The sequence below is a fragment of the Argiope bruennichi genome, chromosome 10 (genome assembly GCF_947563725.1).
Source record: "Argiope bruennichi chromosome 10, qqArgBrue1.1, whole genome shotgun sequence".
NCBI lineage: Eukaryota > Metazoa > Arthropoda > Arachnida > Araneae > Araneidae > Argiope > Argiope bruennichi.
In genome coordinates, this window is record NC_079160.1 from 20,577,573 (window position 1) to 20,600,267 (window position 22,695).

The 22,695-nt window shown below is 24.7% G+C and overlaps 1 protein-coding gene across 1 annotated transcript in view; it reads left to right on the plus strand.

Moving 5' to 3' along the window:
• Window positions 1-22,695, plus strand: part of LOC129987800 (small subunit processome component 20 homolog) — a 59,965-nt gene that overhangs the window by 11,267 nt on the left and 26,003 nt on the right. Inside the window, exons 11-37 of the mRNA XM_056095740.1 lie at window positions 14-148; window positions 231-302; window positions 429-610; window positions 1,080-1,214; window positions 3,008-3,220; window positions 3,545-3,680; window positions 3,888-3,953; window positions 4,313-4,462; window positions 6,989-7,142; window positions 7,989-8,157; window positions 8,944-9,156; window positions 9,639-9,729; window positions 10,223-10,308; window positions 11,311-11,436; window positions 11,859-11,992; window positions 13,186-13,264; window positions 13,408-13,603; window positions 13,701-13,778; window positions 13,916-13,995; window positions 14,699-14,937; window positions 15,517-15,655; window positions 15,763-15,850; window positions 18,224-18,297; window positions 18,407-18,530; window positions 19,410-19,571; window positions 21,360-21,518; window positions 22,355-22,492. Of these exons, the coding sequence (XP_055951715.1) occupies window positions 14-148; window positions 231-302; window positions 429-610; window positions 1,080-1,214; window positions 3,008-3,220; window positions 3,545-3,680; window positions 3,888-3,953; window positions 4,313-4,462; window positions 6,989-7,142; window positions 7,989-8,157; window positions 8,944-9,156; window positions 9,639-9,729; window positions 10,223-10,308; window positions 11,311-11,436; window positions 11,859-11,992; window positions 13,186-13,264; window positions 13,408-13,603; window positions 13,701-13,778; window positions 13,916-13,995; window positions 14,699-14,937; window positions 15,517-15,655; window positions 15,763-15,850; window positions 18,224-18,297; window positions 18,407-18,530; window positions 19,410-19,571; window positions 21,360-21,518; window positions 22,355-22,492 (3,618 nt within the window). The remainder of the gene's footprint in view (window positions 1-13; window positions 149-230; window positions 303-428; window positions 611-1,079; window positions 1,215-3,007; window positions 3,221-3,544; window positions 3,681-3,887; window positions 3,954-4,312; window positions 4,463-6,988; window positions 7,143-7,988; window positions 8,158-8,943; window positions 9,157-9,638; window positions 9,730-10,222; window positions 10,309-11,310; window positions 11,437-11,858; window positions 11,993-13,185; window positions 13,265-13,407; window positions 13,604-13,700; window positions 13,779-13,915; window positions 13,996-14,698; window positions 14,938-15,516; window positions 15,656-15,762; window positions 15,851-18,223; window positions 18,298-18,406; window positions 18,531-19,409; window positions 19,572-21,359; window positions 21,519-22,354; window positions 22,493-22,695) is intronic.

The window sequence follows — 22,695 nt, forward strand, 5'->3', positions numbered from 1 at the left end:
TTCATTCTTTCAGGTTATACTGAATCTCTCGGGACTTAAAAGTTTACCACAGTATTGTTTAATATCAGTTGTGGAAGTAATATCATCTGTTATGTTGAATGGTTGCTTAAATTTACCAATTGAAAAGCTGAAGGTCATAATATCTCAGGTAAATAAAAAAAAATATGGACATAGGTATTTTGGTTTGAGGATTCATTAGAATTTAATGCATTTTTATTTCTGCTTTTTAGATATGTTCACATTCAGATGAAAGTGCAGTCTTGTTTACAAGAAGCACCCTGAAATATGGAATGTTTGAAAAGGTATTGATCATTTAATGCAGCCAAAAAATCTGCATGTATACAATTATTAATAAGTCCTTTAAGATTGTTGAAATTGAGCTGCTTGCACAAGTGTTCAGTATAAATTGACTTTTAAATTGTTTTTAGGATATTTTACCTGTTTTCTTATCAATCTGCTTAAAAATGATTCAAAGTGAAGACGACGAGAAAAGAAATAAAGTGTTGGAAATATTATCAGAAGCAATAATGACTTTAAAGCCATTTACTGAAAGTGAAGATGATATAAAATCATTTTCAAAATTATACTTGCATATAAACTCTTCAGAAAGGTAAATTATTCTCTTCCCATATGTTATGCCACTTTTATGTACTTTCAAATGTATTTTATATTAACTTCTATTTTTATTATTTTAATGAGAAAATGTATTTTTAAATCAAATAATTTTGAATAAATTGTATTCTGATTTAAAAGAAAAATATAATGTTTCATAAGAATGTAAAATAGTTTCCTTAATTAAAGTATGTTTTGTCCTTGAATCTTATATTAAATTGTTTGTTGTTGAATTTTATTCTGTCTATGTGTTCTTAAAAAAAAAAAAAAAAACACGTATAATTTTGTGTTGTCAGATTTTATGGAAACCGTAATAAGCTCTATAAAACTAACCAAAATTTATTAATTATATATATAAATAATAACCTTAATTATTTTTTTCAAACATTGTTTGTATTTAAAAATTGTTGTGGAATGTATTTGATGCCATGCTATTTGTACTTTAATTAATGCAATCTTTCTTTCAGTTCTTCTAACAAAGATGAACAATCAGCTTCTTATGGTGTTTTTGAACATTTTTTTATGGAATACCTTCAATATAGTGATATGGAAAGTAATCTTATGAAAACTAAGTCAGCACTTATTTGCTTACCACATCTTAGGTAATACTTTATTTAATTACTTGATTCTAGTTTTTGAAAGGAATTTTTAAACTTGCTTTTTTGGTTACAAATCATTTTACTTTTCCCCTTGTGTATGTTATTAATGTGAACACATTAGTATTGAATTTGGAAAATAAATTGAATTAAACAAAAAAATTTTGTTGTTTTTCAATTTTTCTCACCCCTGGTTAATAATAAAAAGGTTTCTCAAATTCATATGTGAAAGCTAGAGAAGTAAAATTGCTTTACCATAATTGTTAAATTGTTATTTTTTTTTTATTAACACTAAATTTTAATTTGTAAGGGATGCTTTTATAATTTTTGAAATTTTTTTAAAATCATTTTGTATATCACCAGTACAATTTTCAATGAATATAACTTTTTAAAAATAAATTGTTACATGGATAAATACATTTTTTTTCTTTTATTTTGCTTGTATTTACCATTTAAAAGAAAGTAATTTCTGATTTTTCCTTTTAAACTATATTATACCTTCTCTAATTAACTATATTATATCCTCAACTTTCAATGCATTACTGGTAAACAGACTTTCTATTTAAACTATCTTGTGATTTTTCATACAGGGACTGGATTTTAATCTGTTCACCCACAGTTAAAAGTTTTTATTTAATGAATGAAGCTCTTGTTTTGGTTGATGTTTTATAAAGCATTATATCTTTTTCTTAACATAGCTTAGAAAATTAGAAGAGCAATAACTGTGTTCATATTAATCCCTGAAATAATTTGTGCATTTATTCATATTAGAATACCGATACAGTATTTTGAATTATTAATAAAGAGCCAAGGATTCATTTGAAAAAATATTTCATTTATTTTGCTATTTGGTGTTTAAATATCTTTTCTCAGAAGAAAGTCATTGCCAAGTGACATAGTGAGAATAGTAAATGCACAGTATATAAGATATAATTTTTTCATCATCTGTAATTATCAGTAGCTTAGTAAACTAAAATGTCCATGACATTAATGTTTTCTTCTTTTTTTTGCTCCTTCATGATATTTCATTTCAAGAATAATATGAATGCCATAATGTATTGTTTCAATGGCATACCATGAGATTGGCAATCTCGGCAATGGCCTTCCCACTATGCCTCTACCATCAACTACTTAAATTAAACTTTGTTATTGTGATTTGCAATTTGGTTCAATCAAAAAAAGTTTTTGTTGCATTCAATTTTTCTCATACCTAAGTAATAATAAAAAGCCATCATAAATTCACATGCTAACCCTAGAATCTTTATAGAAAATCATATATTAATCATGCAGTTTAAAATCTATTATTATATGAAACAATTTAAATAGAATTAAAAATTGCTTGCATCAAATTTTGTAAGTAGTTCAGTCCCTGCAAAAAGAGACTTCAAGCTTTATAAATCGAATAATGTTTTAAACACAGGTAATTTTTAATTTTTAAATATTTCTTCTTATCACTGTACCAAATTTTATTAATTTTTAACAATTAAGATTATTTTTTTAAAAAATTTAGTAAATTTTTTTAAGCTATAGATAAAATAAAAAAAAAATTTAGAAAGGTACACAATCGTTTTATCATTTTATTTCTATTGAGCATAGTAGCATCCTCTCCATGAAAAGAAAAGTCCACTCATTCATGACTTTACAAATATAACATTCATTATGTTTTATAATGCTTAAATGAAATATTATTTTAAAAAATTATCAAATATACTTTTCATATTTTAAAAATTGTAATATGTATTTTATGTGATATATATAATATATATAGTTTTTGAAAATTTTATTAAATAATGTTGCAGGTTTTTGAAAAAAGATAATATATGCCATGTAATTGAAGAACTCTCTCAAAAAATTCATCAGACATTATTGGCAGTTGAAATTACAAATAGTGAGAAGTCAAGAAAGCTTAGATCTGTTCTTTATCAAGCTTATTTTGCATATTTAGTTATTACAGTCTCTGACAAAAGAAATGGTACTATTTTCAACACCAGATTTTTCATGGATTTATTAATGTAAGTAAATTATATAAATATTTTTTTCACAGTATAACATGTGTTACTATTAGTTTCTTTAGCTAAAAAAAAATGCTTTATAGGTTATTTTCAGTGTAAAAATAAAAGCTTTTTGATATAATTTTGTCTTATACGCATTTTTTTTTTTGTAATAGTTTTCTTAAGTCTTTGTTTAAATAAAATGTTTTGTTTCTATTTTATTAAAACCTTATTTAAGACCACATAATTATTTTTACATTTTTAACAAAATATGACCTATATTACTTTTTAGCAGAAAAAAAAATGCAATTTATTTTGAATTTCAATATTTTTTCTCTTTACTAGGAAATTTCCTGGTTGTGTAGATATTCTACGAATGGTGGACTATTATATAAGTAATTTGACTAAAGCACCAGTTATTGAAGATTTGCCAGAACTGATTTCAACTATTATACCAAACTTGGCTTCACCATTCCATTTGGTAATTATTATTTTAGGAACTGTCATTTTTGAAAAGTATTAATTTTTTTCTTGTATGATTGAGAATGAAAAACAATTCCATATAACAGTTTATTTTTTTCACTGACCATTCTCTAGTTATATTTCCATAAAAACATTCTATATAACTCTTTACTTAAAGTTGCATAATCTTGTCCTATGTTCCTAAAATTAAATTTCTTTTTTGCAGGTCCGCCTCTTTACATTAAGAATTTTGAAATCATTCGATTTACAAGAGCAGCAAGGCAAAAATAAGGTAATCTTCTAAAAGTTTTCATTCATCTTTTTTCATGTTGGAAAAATGTATTTTATACCCTGAATGTGTTTAATTATTTTGATATTAATTGCTTCAAATCTACAAAATTAGTTTGTAAAGTTTAAAAAAGAGAAGGAAGGAGAAAGATTTTTGTATTTATTTAAAACTTTGAAATCTTATTTTCCTCAGGAATTTTAAGAAAATAATAAATGTGAGGTATGTATTTTTCAACTCAACATAAGAAATTAAAAAAAAAAAAACAAAAAAAAACAGTTCAGTTACTTCAAGGATTTATTTTATTTTAAAGTATTTCAGCTGTTTTGTTGCAGAAGATTAATTAGTTGCTTTTTTTTTTATAGGTTTCATCTGTATTTTCTATATGCTTTGAAGCTGAGAATATTTCCTTGGATGTGCAAACTTATCGTGAGAAATTAAAATGGTTGAGAAAATTAGAATATGAGTTCATAGAGAAAAATCTGCCTCCTTCTTATGCTGAGCCAATAACAAAAGTAAGTGAAATGAAGAAATACTGTCTGTCAAATAATAGCCAATCATCCTTTTAGTTTAATTCTGTCTCATATTTAAATTTTTGTTAATTTTTTTTTAGTTGTTCTTATTCAACATAATTCATTTACTTATATATTATATAATTTAAAATTAAGACCTGAGAACCAAAAGTTACTAGTATATATTTAGTTACTATTAATAATTTTTGTAGGATATGCTTTGCCTATTGTATTAATTGATGTTACAAATTGAATATATAAATTCATGATGCTTATAATTTTTTTATACTTATCAACCTGTACAAAAGATGAATAAGTTGCTTTCTGTGTTTGATTTGTCTGCAGAGTTTATGAAAAAAGATTTATGTGCTTATAAAAAAGAATTATTGAAATGTGATTCGCTATAAAACCTAAACATCTGTTGAATAATATCTTGTTTATTTTACCACATGATGTTGCTGTAGTAATTTTAGCTGGAACTTTTAATCCTTTTATGCACTTTTGATCAGTTCCAAGCATGTTCATTTAATGTTTAAATTTGAATTAAAATTCTAATTAACCATGCCAAGAAAATGTCTCGATTAATGCATAAAAAACAATGCCTCACTCTCTACTCTCTAGTCTGGCCCACCGACAATCTTATAGCCACAATAGAAAAAAAGCATTTTGTATGTTTCATGCATTATGAATTCCAAAAGTCAAGGCTTGATTAACATTGAAAAATTTTAGCCACCACTGAAATAGCAATTTTTATTGAACTCCAAAATTATATTAAATAATCATAATCATATATTATGCTTTAATTCAGTTGTGACACTTCAATTGATGGTAAAACGATTGCATGTTTATTAAATACTTGGGAAATATAAAAAATATATATGTATTCTTCATAGTTGAAAGTAAGATTTCAAACAAAAAAAAATTGATATGGTAATAGATTAGCTGACAATATTAAAATAATTTAAACTTAGAAATTTTTTATTTATTTAATTTTAAGACATAAAAACAGATGATTTTTTTATATATATTTTTCCATATATATTCTCATCGAATAATTTTAATTTTTATATAATTGTAAAATATAGAAAATCTTTTTTTCTTTTGCAAACACCTTTTTTGAAACATTAGCAGAAGAAAAATTCTCTCTCTTTTGTTTTACTCTTCTGTTTTATGTATATTGCATGAGACTCAATATTTGCAATGATTATTATTGTTCAAGATGATACATTATGTTTGTTTGTTTGTTTTAATTATCTTTTTTCTATTGTGATACTTTAATTTTCAATGTTTTAGGTTTGATATGTAATTTAAAGAACATTTTGTTCATCCTTTAGACTTTTACATTTATAGTTTTAACCAAGTCAAATTATTACTGTCATTATGTGATTTATCTGCCATCTCTTCCTAAGTTTGGACACATTAAGGTAGAATTGAATTTTATCTTGCCTATAAAGAGAAATACTTCTTTTAGATGAATTTTCAGTTGCAAAATAATAATAAATAAATCAAAATAAAGTAGAAAGAATTCAAGAAATGCTAAAAAGAGAATAGACCAAAGGTTGCAAGAATTCAGGCTTTAAGCAAATTCTTAATGGAATCTAATGGTATATAATAAGAGACTGAGAGAAATTTTTGTGTGTTAATTGTTATATGATAAAATATGTGTGCATATGAACCAGAATTTCAACTATATTTGTGAATTGAAAGCATTTTGTGTGTTGGATCAATGTTATTTACTGTTCAGCAACAGATTCTAAAACCCTCTGCACTTTTGTGCATGTGTTAGGATGGGTTTAATCCATCAAAATAGGGATGAAAGGAGCAGATGTTTACATTTACTAATATCTAATAGGAGAAATCCAAGGTCAAAGGGAATGCCAGAAGTGCACTTATTGTTCTGCGTCTCACCCCTTAATGAGATGGAGTCATCGTCTCAGAATCTATTGACGGACAGTATTCAACATGCATGTAAAAAAATGGGTTAGAGTCAGGCATGTGTAGGTATGCACTGAAATATCAAAAAAATAAATTTTATCTTCTTCTGGAACCATCTGAACTTTTGAAAAGTGTTAATAGACATGATTTGAAATATTAATAAGAAGGGATTTAAAGGAGTTTGTTGTAAAAAGTTTGTGACAGTATTTGTAGAAAAAGATAATGGGGGGGGGGGCATGAAAAATTTGGATTTTTAACTGCACTTGATTATCATCTAGGTATTTATACATGACATTATGTATGAAATCCATTAAAATATAATAGTTTTCTATTATACTTTGCAATATTTTGTATTAAAAGGATCCAATAGCAGGCAGCATTGAGAGCAATGAATAAAAGAAAGTTTCCCTTCTGCTATAATGTGAATTCAATTCTGAAATGGATTAGGTTATATTTACATTATAAATGCATTTCATGAATAGCATATTGCATAATGTTATACTTTTACTGTTAGATTCATTGTTTTTAAACATGAATATTTTATACATTAAACCTTTTTTTTGTGTGTGTTTTTAAAACTAAATTATCTTACAGGCAGCCATTCACTATCTTCTTGGTATGTTATATGTAAATTTCAAGTTATTATGGGATCCATCAATAAATATCTTACAAACATATGCAAATGCAGCACCTCAGCTTTTTTGGGATATATTTTATCCCCATTTGGAAAAATCATTTGAGCAGTGTGGTATGTACTTCAAATTATTCCCTTTCATAAATATAATTTTTTTAAAAAGATGTATGCAAAAAGATTTCTAGTGTAAATATTTTTTATATATAATAATGTGAACAATTTATTAGGATTTTCCAACATTTTTGCCTTCAGCTAACATTTAGCAATGTTAATCTTCAATTTTTTGATGAATTAACACATTTTTATTTAGAACAACAAACTGATATTTAGATTAAATAGATTCCCTCCTCCCAGGCTCTACCAAATTACCTCACGATATATTTATGATTATGCTGATATATTCAAAGTTCTTGAAAATAATTTTATTTAATTGCATCTTTTTTGGAGATCACTTCCTTCCTGATGGTTTTGATTTGTCAAACTGAAGTATTGTGATGTCTTTTTATATGTAAATTTTGGTTATATTTATCCACATAATTAGAGAATTATTTCAGTTATATTTTTATTGGAATGAAATTATAATTTTGTGTTGACTTTAAATGAAAATTGTGTATGGTTTCAAATAAATATACATTTATCTATACAAAACATAATAAATATATAAATATGAAGAACTCAGTCCAGATTTCTATTTAATAATTTATTATTTATTTCTCCTTTTTTGTCCATAGAAAATTTCTGACTTTTTTTTGTACGCATATTTTTATGTATGTGTTCATTAAATATGCCATAGAAGTTTACTATAATTTTTAATGCTATACCATATTTGCATAATTATAAATTATGGTGTGTGTTTTTTTAACTTTCAAAATAATTTTTATGATACTAATAATAGAAATTGTATAGCTAGTTAGATTTTACTATTCTTGTTGATTTTCAATGTGCTGAATATTTTTTCAGTGAGATTTAATTCAGGGGAAGATGTTTACCCAGTTTCTGAATCATCTTCCAATGAGAAAGTGGATATTTTCAATCATCATACTTTGCTTTGGAAAGCAATGGAGGGTTTTCATGATCTTGTGGAACGTAAAAATAAAGTACTTGTTCCAATGCTCTTACAATTCATGGTGTAAGTTTATGAATTTTTTTATTAATTAAATAATTTAAATTATAAATGAAAGTGAATTTACTGAAATTAAATATTTTTTATCTATAAGTTTTCTAAATATTAAGGATTTTTTATATATTTATAAATTCTTGGCATGCATTTATTTTTTTATTTATTTATTAGGAATGCATTTTATTTTATGTTATTCTCACATCCACTTTAATGCATCTAATTAGTTTTTCAGATATAAAAAGCTAAATTAAGTAGATACTTACTTTTTTTTATTTTAAATGCAATCTTTTTTTTATATGTCTAGATTGATTGGATTATGATTTATTTGTTCTGTATCATAATCATAAACATTTCATTTAAAAAGAATTAAATAATGTAAAAAAATTTGTACAATAAGTGAAATGCATTTTTAAAATATTATTAAAGTGTTTAATTATACACAATTCAGTATTACATATTTATATTGACTGTATTTTTACTTTTTAAAAAAAAGTTTAAATGGTTTGTTAATTAATAATAATTTTTTTTTTGCTTTGAATGTAAAAAAAAATTATTAAAAAACTTAAATGGTTGCTTTTTGCTAATTTTTAATTTTAATTATAATGTAAATTTGAAATTTATAAATTCTTATTCCCTCTCTTCCTTGCTCACATTTGTGGTGTCATATGCAAAATAAAAATTTGTATAGTGTGTGTTATTTTTATACAATAATTTTAGAGAAATTTAATATTAATTTTTCCTTTAGATTTATGATTTCCATTTTTAATATTTATTTAAAATTTTCTTCACTTTTAGTAAGCTTGTTGAGCCTCCCGAACCTTTTAAAGAAGAAGACTCTGAACTGATTGATGACAATGTTGAAACAGATTTATCACAATTAGAAGAGAAAGATGACTCAATAAATGAAGATTCAGATAATGAGTCTGAGGACGAGGGAAAACTAGATCGTCCAAAAGTACTAAAATCTAAAAAGAAAAAGCCTGGTGTTAGGAAGTTTCAAATATCTAAGTAAGTCATTGAGTTTGCACTTATTATTTGAATTTATTTATGTTAGTTAATTATAAAATGTTTGATTATTTTAAACTGTGATTAAAAATTCTATACAGTTTATTTAGTTACCATCTCAGCTCTCCATTATTAAAAAGTTAAAAGCTTTAGAGCTTAATATTTATTAAGGTGAAATAAATTCTATTGTATTCTTCTTTAAAAATTAACACACAATACTATAAGTACTGTGAACAAAGGGCAATGTAAACTCCATTTGTAATTTTAATATTAGTTTACTTTAAAATAAAATAAAAAAGTTTTTTTTTTCTCTTAATTTACAAAATGAATGTTTTCAAATATTCAAAATTAGCAAATATTTGCTTCTATATGTTGATTTTGTAAATTAGTTTAAACCCTTCATGAAATGGTCATAATTCTAAATTATGTTTAGATGTATTCATTTTAAAAACAACTGCTTATCTGAATTCATATTCTCTTTTTAGGGTTCTTGCTGCTTATTTGAATATCTTTTCAAAGTTTAAAAATCCGAAGGGTGGTTATAAAGCTGATGAGTTGCAAAAATTATACAAAGAGGTATAAATTTTCTGTTTAAAATTTGATTATTATGAAATTCTTGTCATTTTTTTTAAGTAACTAATTTGTAAAAAATGTATGTAAGATTCTTTTTTTTTTTTTTTTTTTTTTTTGAATATTTTCTTTCTCAAGCCTTATAAAAGTTTTGAAAAATTCCTGCCATCTTTATTCATCTTTCTTTTTTGGTGCTCTGAATTTTGTTTTCCCATTGGACTCCATAAAACCATATTTTAAAAGCAATCGACTAAAGTTTTAAGTGCACCTTTATTAAAAATAATAATTTTAACTTGAATGTCTATAATTGTATTCTTGACAAATAAATAAATATTATTTTATGTATTAAACTATTAATTAACTATTTTTATTATATTAATCTGAATACTCTGTAACAAAAATGGAAATAATTGTAATGTTTCATAGCATACATTATCATTTTAGTTTTACTTATTTGATTGATCTGAAGTTAAATTGATTAACATTTTTAAATCTGCAGCTCTTGAGTAATACTGATCCCAAGATTCAGAAGCTGGCTTTTGATTGTGTTATGACTTTTGGTTACAAATATTTAACACCATACAAGTAAGTATAAAAAAAATCTAATAATGATAAATAAAAGTACATGCATGTTCTACTGTGCATACTGTTTGTTCTAGAGCTACCTTATTTGACCTAAATGTACTATGGAGGGTAGTATTTTACACTTCAAAAAGTGTTTCTCTCTCTCTCTCTCTTTTTTTTTTTTTTTTTTTTTTTTGAAATCTTAATTAGTTAAAAATGGAAGAAGAGATTTTAGTTTTTTTCCAGGATAGCTCCCAAAAATATTATTAAGCTTAGTAATTTTTATATTGTTTTAAAATTTAAAAAAAATGTCTTTAATTTATTTAATTTCTCTGCAAACTTTTCTTGCTGGAGGTAATTTAAAAAAATTAACACTAGAGTATTTTGCATATTGAGTAGAGTTCAAACCATTTCATGGTTTTATCAAATATTCAATTGTATGCTCTTTTTTTTTCTATTGTTAAATGCGAGGTACAAAGATTATTTTTTTAAATAGTATAATGAATAAGAAAGTGAAATTCCGGTCTTGAGAAAGACAACAGCATGTATTTAGAAGATAAATTACCGAGAGTGTTATATTTTTAACAGCATTTTGATTAGCTGAAACTCTACTCCATTAGAATTATTCATATATGTAATAAACAGAAAAGAATGTAAAGTTATTAAAATAATAAAGTCCTAATATCTTTGAAGTTAAAATATAGTTAGCTAATGGAATCTCTAATATCAATTCTCATAAGAGAATTTATTTTAATTAAACGTTGTCAACATTCCTTTTGGAACAGTTAATTAATTACTACTTCATTTTTGTTTTTGTAAGAACCAAAAGTATGAAATGCTATTTTGTATGAAATGCTATTTTGAAATAATATTTCTTAGTAAATATCTTTTTATTTATTCCTTTTGTTTTTCTTTTTAAACCTATGTTCATATAATATTTGAACTCATCAGATTTTTATCAAAAAAAATTGTAAATATATATTAGTAAAACAGTATGTAGTAATTACATTTTTATAATTCTAGGGAAAATTTTTACCGAATCTTAGATAATAAGACCTTTAAAACTGAAGTTGTTCTATTCAGTGTTGATACTGAAAATAAAGTTATTGCTGAAGAACATAGAATGGATGCCTTGGCTATTTTAATGAGGTAAATATGCTAAGAGTGTTATAACTTTGTTTTCAACAAATTATTCATGTTTTCCATATATTGACTCTTTTTATTTGTCTTTTATTTTATGTTAATATTTTTTACCCTGCTTTTTGGTATGTTTTGAAAACCATGTTTAATTTTAAATTTTAATGCTTGTATCATTAACTAAATTTTGATTGCTTAAAAATTCAGCTTTTTTATTCCTTTTCATAAGATGGGATCTTGTTGAAATTCCAAAAATGAATGCAATTAAAAAAAAACAATGGATGTTTGTATTTTCATGATTCTGTACTTAAAATTTGTATTAATTTATATGCACAATCTAGAGAGTTTAATAAATCCTTCAATGTTATTTCACTTCATTACTCTGTGTGAAAAAAAGGTAATAGTATTCTAACATATCCTTTTTCTTTTTGTAGAATTCTATATGGAAAAATGTTGTATAAAATTGATAGTCGTCCCATGGTTCTTCGATTTCTTGCTGGTTGTACAGCTGAAGAATTAAAAATGTTTTTTGAATTAGTTTTTCTACCTTTTAAAGAGCAGATGAAAGGTTAGTGTTGATTGATGGATTATTCAATGTTGCCAAATAATTATTATCAACAATAAAGTTACCAAATTTCAAATAATTATTGAAACTTTGTGACTTCAAATAACACATAGCATATTTTTTTCAAATTTTTCTGTACCCAGTCTTTATTAAGATATTCTAAATTAATCTGAAATGGGGTCATGCCGAAAAATATTGAGGTCATGTAAAATCTCTCATTATCCTCTTATTTCTTATTTCCTACAGTGTTTGTAAGGTAAAAAAAAGGAGGAAGAAAGAAAAAGAAAAGAAGGTTGAGAAAAAAAATTCTTCTTATTTTTTTAATTTCATTAAAAATAAAAACATTTTTTATTATGTTGTCATGCAGTCATTGATAATTACTATTTCATTCTCTTATTTATTTTCCAATCTTTTTAACTCAATAACTCCTTACTGGACTCCAATTATTATTGGATTTAAAGTGAAATTTTTCTAATGAAAGTGAGAATTAAAAAAAAGTTCCCATAACTTAGACATAACTTTTCACTTTTTTTTGCTTTTTAAAATACTTTTCAAAAAGCATGTAGTTATGTTTTTTTATAGGATTTTAGGTTAATTTAACAGTATGCCTTCTTATGTATGTTGATAATTAATTGATACACTTGGTATTGTTCCTTAAAAATCCTTCTATATCTAATATCTTTAACATAAAGATTACTTTTGCATAAATTATTCTGATATATAAAGCTCTGTCACCATTTGCAACGTTTTAAAAATGAAAATCACTAAAAAGCTAAATAAAATAAAATAAAATACAGGAACTTCTTTCTAAAAAATTATGTCTTTCAGTAATATTCTTTTCTGAAGACATTTTGTATTAAAAGCTTATTAACAAATTTTGAATGTAATACACACTAAAAAACTCCAAATAATATTTATAATCAGGAAGTTAGCTTTAAAAAATCAATGGGCAAAGTAATTTATGCTGAAAAAAAAGTAATAATAACAAATTTTTAAAAAAAATAGAAATAAAATGTTCATATTAAAAATAAAAATCAAATTGTTTGAATACAGTAAGGTCATTTTAATATGTACACAGGCAGATTTGTCACTTCAAAAAAATATTTATTTAATTGTCATGTAAAGATTATTGAAAAATTTCAGATATCATTGTAATATATGCAGTTTATTTTTGTTTTTATTTTTTGCTTTATTAGATGATTCTTTGACTGCTGTTAAAAAGATAAAAGAAAATGCTGATGTGACAGCCATTGTTCCTATCCGCAAACAACACAGGTTGGTAAATGATTTTTTAATATTTTGTATATTTAAGTTAATATTGGTTAGTTAGGACATTTTTATTAAAAAGTTATTATATTTGTGAAATAAAACTATTTCTATTCATTCATGATATTTCAGTATACCTTCTTTGATTTCAGTGCTTTGAATACCTTAGGTCTCATATTTCAAAATTTGGGCAATTTGATTCCTGAATTGTTACCTTCACTTCTGAAAGTACTTCTTATTATAACTGCAACTAGCAGTACACTATTAACTAAACGTGATGAAGTACTTCCACATTGTTTGAATCTTCTAAAATCAGTGAGAACACAAGCTGTTGTAAAGCTGATACAGGTATGGCTCTTTTCCCTCTCATTAATTTGTATTCATGACTTTATTGCTGTTGGATGAATCCAATTATTTTATTGATTTAATTTTTTTATCACTGTAGTTTTTCAAAACATTTGAAGACTACAAATATTTACCTGAAGAAATAGATGCTATTTTTGAAAGTATTATATGGACAATGGTGAGCAATTTTTGCTTTAATTTCAATCATAGTTATTTTCTTGACTATTCTTTTTATGTTATATAAATTGTATTTGTTATTTATGATTGTATTTGATTTTGTATTCATTTACTTTTTTATTTCCCCACCACTCTTAGTTACCACGTCTTGAACTTGATTCTGTTAATCAACCTTCTCCATTACTTCGATTGTTTGCCACTTGGAGTGAAAACATAAGGTTAGTTTTATTTAACTATTGAACAAATTTTTTCCTTGGAATTTGATATATTTAGTTTTTAAGAAAGTTTTTTTTATATTAAACAGAAATTAAATTCAATTTTCTAAATGTATAAAAACATTTATTTTTTGATGTAATTGTTCACACTTTATTTTGATTTTTCAACTTATTATACTTTTATGGATCAAAAAAAATGTTTTGTCCTTTTTTTTTTATGACTGTGACTGCATTGACTCTTATAATTGCCACATCAGTAAATGCATACTTTATTTCTTGGAGTTTAATTTAAATAATGCATAATTTTTATTTTATATACCAATAATTTTCTTTTTGTTATCATTTACTCTAAAATGTATAGAGTTTTAAAATAATTTGAAGTTTTTGTTAAATGTAAGAAAATATGTTTTTCCAAATCTGATTAAATTCTGTCTATGTAATCTTGGAATTTCGGTTGATGCAGAAAAAGGAAGAAAACTTTCAGTTTTTGTTACAAATCACACATTAGTGCTAAATACGCAGTTTGCAGTCAAAAATATGTGATTTTTTTAAATGTCCTAAACTTTTTGTAGATGATGTTAAAGTAATTGTTCACTCACTGAGACATTGTACTTTTCTTTTTGATAAATGCATTAAAAATTATTTTATAAATTATGAAGATTTATTTCATTCATGTTCTAATTTTTATTTTTATTTTTTTCTCTAGATATTTCATTCTTTTTGCAAAGCATGCTGAAAATGATAAATCCTTGACTCCTTTGCACCACATGATGGAATTATATTGTTCAAGTCGGTGCAAACCACGAGTTATTGGAGTGCTTTCCAAGATTGTGTACCAACTACTTTGTGCTGAAGACAAAATCTCTGAAGAAACAGAAAGTGAAAAAATATCCCCAATTGAAATAAATTGTTCTGTGACATTGCCTGAAATAGAAATAGATAATGGTAATATTATATAATTAAAAAAAAAGAATTAGTCAAATAAATTACAAAATTATTATAAATTTTACTCTGAAATACTGTTTGAAAACTTTAAAAGGGATTTGTTTCAATTTAATACCTTCTGATTATTAATAGTATAAATTTTTAATCATAAAATGTAAAATAAAAACCTCTACTTTTATATCTTTAATAATGATACATATTTTATTTAAAACTTATATGTAAAACGTTTGAAACATATGCAGAAATTAATATCAAAATATATTGATGTTTTCTTATTTATTGTGTAATAATTAAATAAAAATAATCTAGTATTAATTTAAATTTTCCCATCCAAATTTGTTTATCAGTAAAAAGTATTCTGAGGAATCTCTTAGAAGTTGAAAAGAATTGAAGAGTGAAAACAATTTTTAATGTTAAGCAAGTTTAACCAAAATATTTACTTTTATCATAAATGTACCATATCTTACTTAATTAGAAAATAAGCATGAGTTTGAAAGTTGTTCTCTTGAATGAATATTATTTGTATCCATAAATAATATATCATAAGTAAATCTTGAGTAATTTATTTTGTTTTTTTAGTTCCTTGTACATTAGGTACCAAGCTTTTATTTCCCTATGTTGATAAAATTCTGTGTAGATTTGAAATGATAGCAACTGCTTTGTCAAAAAGAAAAATTAAAAAATCTTTGCCTATAAGAGATTTGACAATTTTACTGAGGTGAGATTTATTAAAATATTATTTATTATTTTAATGATTTATATTGATACTAAATATTTTATTTATTTTATTCTACATCTTTTTTTTTATTATTATTATTTATTTAGAATTACTCGATTTGTTGAAGATCCTAAGCTATGTTTTAAGCTGATTCAGCTGTTGCTGCCGTTTTTGATGAAACCTAAATTAGATACAGTAAGTTATTATTTTATCTGTATGGAATATTTTTTTATCTTCTAAATTGATTCTAATTTTTCCATTGAATTGTTAATAGAGATGTATTAAGTCAATTTTTTAAAAATTTCTCTTAAATTCTGCATGTATAAAACTTTTTGTGTATCCCATTTTATTTTTTTTTAATAATGGATACATGATACTGTATGTATGTATATTTTTGTATTGTATATTTTTTTCCACTTATAGATATTGGAAGAAGCCCTGTGTAAAATTTGTGAGCGTTTGAATACATAATAACTAAAGAGTTGAGAAAAGTGAAGCATTTACAAATTTAAGACAAAAAAAAAATCATTAGGAATTTATTGTTGCAGATACTTTATACATCTCATCAAAGATTTCTTAGCAAAATTGCTAAAAAGAATGCTAAGAATATAAAAACAAATTAAAGGCTTAATTATAATTTACTGAACCACATATTTTGCTCTAAAACAGGGGTGGCAAACCTTTATGGGTCAACATGTCGTTTTTTCTAAAAAAAATGTTTAAGCAAGTATAGACATGCCATCAAATAATTTTGACTTGTGATTAGTAGAAAAATAATAAAATTAAATATAGTTCGTCAACGGATTCTGAGACGACCACTTTTCGATGACCCCATCTCGTTAAGGGGGGAGACTTGGAATTATAAGCGTGTTTCCAGTATAATTATCTGTAATGTTTACGCCTCAGAAAACCGCGAGTCTTCATTGTTAAATGTAAACATCTCCTCATTTCATCTTTCCTTTTACCCCTATTTTGTGGAATTAAACCCATCCTAACGCATGCGCAAAAGCAGGGAGGGTTTTGCAATCCATTGTTGAACTATACTAACAACTTAAACTCTTTATTTACTACGAAAAAATACATTTTGCACTGTATAGAAGTAAATGGTTTAATTATATGTATAATTCCAATTAAAGTAACATTAGTGTGACTTCTGTTGTTACAGATTAGATGACCAAACACTTATATTAGGATTGTAAGATGTTCATTTTCGCAGAATGCATGCTAAGCGGTTTCTAAAAGATTCTTTAATGTTATTCATCTCTGAAAATAACTCGCATCTCGAAATAATAACTCGCAAGCATAGGCAGATGAAAATATGGCTAAAATAGCATGAGCCAGCTTCACCAAGCAGTTAAAATGTATCTGAAATCGAATTTCATGTGTCTAAAATTTTGTTATTGGCCTTTTTACTTATATTGCTTGTTAATCTTTCTGTTTCAATCAATTCTTGAATTCATATTGAACTAGATTGGAAATCAATCAGTTGCATTTCAAATTCTTCGATTTCCAACTTATCGAATTGGGATAAGTTCAGTGTATCATATCAGGGTACATAAAATTTTAGGTTTCTGATCATTCTTTGAACTGAGAAAATCTCATTGAAAATTCATTGATTGAAGAAACAATTACGGAAATAAATTCTTCAATAACTTTGTCTTAGTCTGGTTTCTCATGTACATCTAAATCTTTAATATATATATATATCATGAAGATAATTGCCTTCTTTGGGCCTTGAAGCTTAACGTTCAATTCATTGAAATGTTAGCATATGTCTGTAAAACACATCAGTTTTGAAAGCCATGTAGCATTCAACAACTGAGGATATTGTTACACCTCATTTTGCAGACACATTCTGATTTCGTCCAAACAGTCAACAAATCTTTGAAGTATCTTCCTGCGGCTCAACCAGCGAATATTATTATTCATTAGTAAGCCATTATATACCGAGTTGACTTCATCCAACAAAGTCACAAACTTTTGCTTATTTTCGCGACGATATGATGTTAACTATTTTTGCAACTAACGCCATTACATTATCAAGAGATGTTAAACCATTCTTAGAACACAAGGCTTGTTGGTGAATAATGCAGTGGAATTAAAGAATCGAATGTTCTACATCTGTTTAAAATAAACTAATTAAACTTTTTTTTCCCCACCATATTTGGGGTATCATCAGTTACTGAAGCAATTCTTTTCAAATCAATTTCTTTCTCAGCAAGCGAATTTTTAACAGCCTTACAAATATTTGTGCCCTTTTTAAAATGGAATGGGAGCACTCACGTTTTTTCTTAATACTTCATAGTGAACTTTGTTAATTTGATACTAAAATGCAAACCATCTTGATCGGCGGCATGCCCAAAATATTGCGTTGTGGGCCACTGGTTCGCCATCCTTGCTCTAAAATCTCAAAATGTTTCAGAAAATATTATTTTATTTAACATATCCATATTTTACTTGTTACCTGAAAAAAATGGGAAAATCTAATATTTTTTATTTTAATAATATCTTTTTCTTTTACTTTCAATAAATTTCTTTTTTGTTTTTAAAGCCATTTATTTTTTTTAGGATTCGGAAGTTCTTATTCTGAATACTATTTCATCATTACTAAGAAAATCTGAAAACCCAGATTATTTCATTAAGTAAGTTTTATTTAGTTTTTTCCTCCCTCAATTGTTTCATCTTTTATCATTTTATTACTATCTTTTATTTGTTTATTACTCGTTCTTAAACAGTCTTTTACAATTCTAGATTACTTGCTCCATTTTTTGGGAAACTTTCTAATCAAAACTCACGAACAGCTTTAGTTGGTGTGTTTTCTACAATTTCTGAAATTAGACCTGAAATGAAACAACTAACTAGTATTGTATCAAAGGTAAAGTGTGTGTTTTTTTTTTTTTTTTTTTTTTACGTTCACACAAATTGATTTATTCATTTCAATATATAATGTAACTAAGATGCTTAGTTGTTTTATCTGCTATGTAAATGAACATAAATTAACCCATCTCCAATACTTTCACATGGTTCAATAAATTAGTAATATCCTTCATAGAACTTTTTACATTATTTTATAAAATGCAATTTTTGTTTATTGCTTAAAAAATTTTCTAATAAATAAATAAATGTGTTCATAAATGTATCTAATAAACCTATTTTAAAGTCTGGGTTTTTTATTTTAGCTACTATTCATGTATTATAATTGTGTATTTTTATATTGTTTTATGTAAATATTTATTAATTTTTTATTTTCTTAAAAAAATCTCTCTCTCTCTCTCTCTCAAAATGCAAATTATTAATCTTTAGAATAAACAACAAATATCATTATATTAATGCTATTAAAAATGCAATTTTCTACATTTCAAAAATATATTATAAAAGCATTTTCATTCTGTTAGATTTCTGGTAAGTTAATGATGAGAAACTTGCAAAAATATCATTTTCTGTTTTTTTTTTATTTTTTGAACAGCTAAATTGTAATTAACTTTACTAAAAAATGTTTTAATATTCCTGTAGTGAACACTCTCATTGCCCTAAGTGTACCTAAATCAAATTTGTTATTTCTGGATAATACAATTCATTCTTTAAAGAACCAGCTTACACTTATGTTATTGTTAGCTTTAATTTGTGTGTCCAGCTTTTATTATCGTTAGTGGGTTTTTTCCCCCCTTGAATTTATAATTTATTTATTTTGAATAATTTATTCTTTGAAATTATTTCTTTTTAAATATGTATACTTATCTCATTCTTATTTCAGATAAATGCCTATGACCTTAGTTTCATTGGACAACCAGACTATCAGTTGAGATCAGATGGAAATAAAGAGACATTAGAAATTGTTAAGAAAATGGATAAAACGTCCATTAATGAAGACTTCATAAGAATAATAATTTTTAATTCTTCACATATGATAAGAACGGTATGTTTTACCATAGAGATTATTTCTTTAAAAATAGCTGAAAGCAATAATTCGACAAATACAGTTGTTTTGATGTATTTTTCATCCAATAATATTGAGGATAATACATTTGGTAATAATGAGGGTGTTTGAATGAAAAGAAGAGGCTAAAGTTGAAATGATCTCAATGTTTCTATATTATTTCTTAATTAGCATGCTTTTGTAATACCTCAAGTAACTTTTTATTGCAGTGATTAATATTCATAATTTATTCAGTAGCAACCTAAAAAAATTGCATAAAACTTTTTTATAGTATAATGTGGATTATTTTGAATAAATGCAGTGCAGTTTGGATTACAAAATGTCATACTCAAACCTTGTAAATGTGGTGGAAAAAAAATTGCTCGAAAATTTTTATGCTTCATTTAATTTTTCTTTACTTTTGTAGGTTTGAATTTATATCACTTTAATTTGAATAGTTTTTGCATATGTCTGTTAAGTGTGTAAAATTGACAATACATAATTTATTATTCATTTATTTATTCCTCGAAAGTTGTTAGTAATCCTATGTCAATTTATATAAAATGCATACTAATAAATGTATCAAAGTTAAATTTTACGAGGTTTAAGAGGATCAACATTTTGGCTTTAAATATCAGTATTAAAGAATGCATGTAATATAGGAAATAAATAATTACTAATTAATATAAGAGAGACATTGGCCAAAATATAATTTTTTTAAATTTATTGGTTTATTCCCTTCTACTTCTGTTAAAATTTCAGTGTTATTTTTTAGGTTTTATTTTATTTATTTTTTATCATAAATGAAATACATATACAGGTGAGAATTTCGAAGGATCTTTCCTCTTTGTTAGATTTTTTTTTTTTTTCACCTTCAAATATTCTTTTTTTTTTCCCCACTTATTGGCGATATAGTTTATATATATATAACGCATAGAATAATGCATAGAATAATCATTTAGCAACTTAGTTTGACATTTTTTTTTTTTTACACACAACATATAAATAGAGATTATGTAAAAAAAATTTCACTATACATAGCTGTAAAAATGTTTTAATAACTGTAACATTAGATATATCTTAAAATTCATGCACAATTTTCTGTAATATAGTTTAGTGAAATTACAAATACAATTTCAGACATATATATATATAAATTCACATTTAATTCATTTTATATTCATATTAAATTTAAACTACTAGTTTGTTTATATATAGTTTTATATAAAGATATATTAAAAATAATATTATTAATAAAAATATTATTAATGATAAAATATATTTTATTATATAGATCAATTTTTTTCCATGTGTTTTTATTTGAATGTTGTATTACAATTCTGTGCTTATAAGAACAAAATGCTAGACAACGTTGTTACGATATTTTCACAATATTGTCTGGCATTCATAATATCGAACATCTTGCAGATGACATATTGTGCTAAGAGGGATAAAAACATTTTCAATAATATTTAAATTTGTTCAAAAAAATATTTGAAAAATACCATAGCCACTTAAAAGAAATGTTATTGTCAATAAACTATAACTCTTGTTGTAATCAAAATAAATAATAATGTGTATGTGTAATGTAAATAAATAATAATGTTGTAATAATACATTATGGTGTTGAGATCAACAGAATTTACTTTTTTACTTTTATGAGTTGAGAATTTCAAGATGGGTTGGGGCTAATGAAGACTTATGATGTAGTGTCTTTTTTTATCCCCTTCCACTCTTGAATAATATTCAAATATATTTGTACGTAATCATTTTTACTTATTTTTTCAGTGTGATGATCTGTCCTTACGAATCAGCTTTTCAAATGTACTTCAAGAACTTAGCAAATTTCTTCATACAAATATCAATTCCTCTCCAGAATTAATTAAATTGCTGATATTGGATACTCTTCTCCAAGAAGTACAAAAAGGCATCAAAAGTCCATCTGAGGTAAAGGAATTAAAATTATTATTGCTGAATGATGTTATATTTTATATTATTTAAAGATATGACTTTTCATATCATACAAATTAAATAATATGTATGCATTAGCAATATGGAATTTATTTAATTTTATCCACATACTTTAAAACAATATGTCAATTTACTCCCCCAAAACTTATATGTATAATAAAAAATGCATGTATGTAATTTTATGAACTTCTGTTTAACAAAAAAAATTGCTAATCAAAAAAGATTTTTATAATCTTTTCATTTAAACTTCTAAACAGAAATCCTCAAAAATAAACGTACGTCAAAAATTCTTTCTTTGGATAGTTTTAAAACATTAGTATTAATCATACTGAACTTTAATTCATGTAACTTTGAGGAACGTACAGGAAATAAATGTCTCATTAATTGCTGGAAAGGTTTATATTTAATTTAAATATAGTGCTTGTGATACTTTTACACTTACTTTTAAAACCTATTGATAAAAATATTGATTTTTAAAAACAAAATACTTTATTTCTGAGAGAAATAACAATCCTCCTGTGTTTTAAAAAGCAACACAGTCTTTTTTTTTTTTTTTCCCCCAAATAATAACAGTTGATAATAACAGAAGGGAACTGCAGCAAGATTAATTGAACATCCATTTTGTGGTTTTGTACATTACCACTTTTTTTTTTTTTTTTTTGCATTGTTTTTCAAAATGGTATTATATATATGAAAATAAAAATATTTTTAAATATCGATGATGACAAAGAAACTATTTTGTAGGGTGTTTAGTTTGTTTTTTTATTATTTATTTATAAGTATTTATAAATATTATTATGAAATATTCGCAGTCAGTGAGACATGAATTTATTCAAGTTCTACAAGTTGTTTTAGAAGTGTGGAAAGGCCTTCCAGCCTTAAAAGAATTAGTAGCATTGTGTCATGAAGATAAAGATATGGATTTTTGGGAAAATATTAGACATATACAGGTTTGTTATTTTTTTATGTATTTAATTTGAGCAATTTTAGGGAATATTTAAAGGATTTTTTTTCAGTTTAGTCAAAGTTTATCCATGCTTACTTTTATTTATTTACTTATTCTTGTAGTCTCAAATTTTTTTTATGTATACAAAATCTTTTTGCCTTGTTATACATTCTTTTTATAAACTGTACATAACTTTTTTATGTTTTT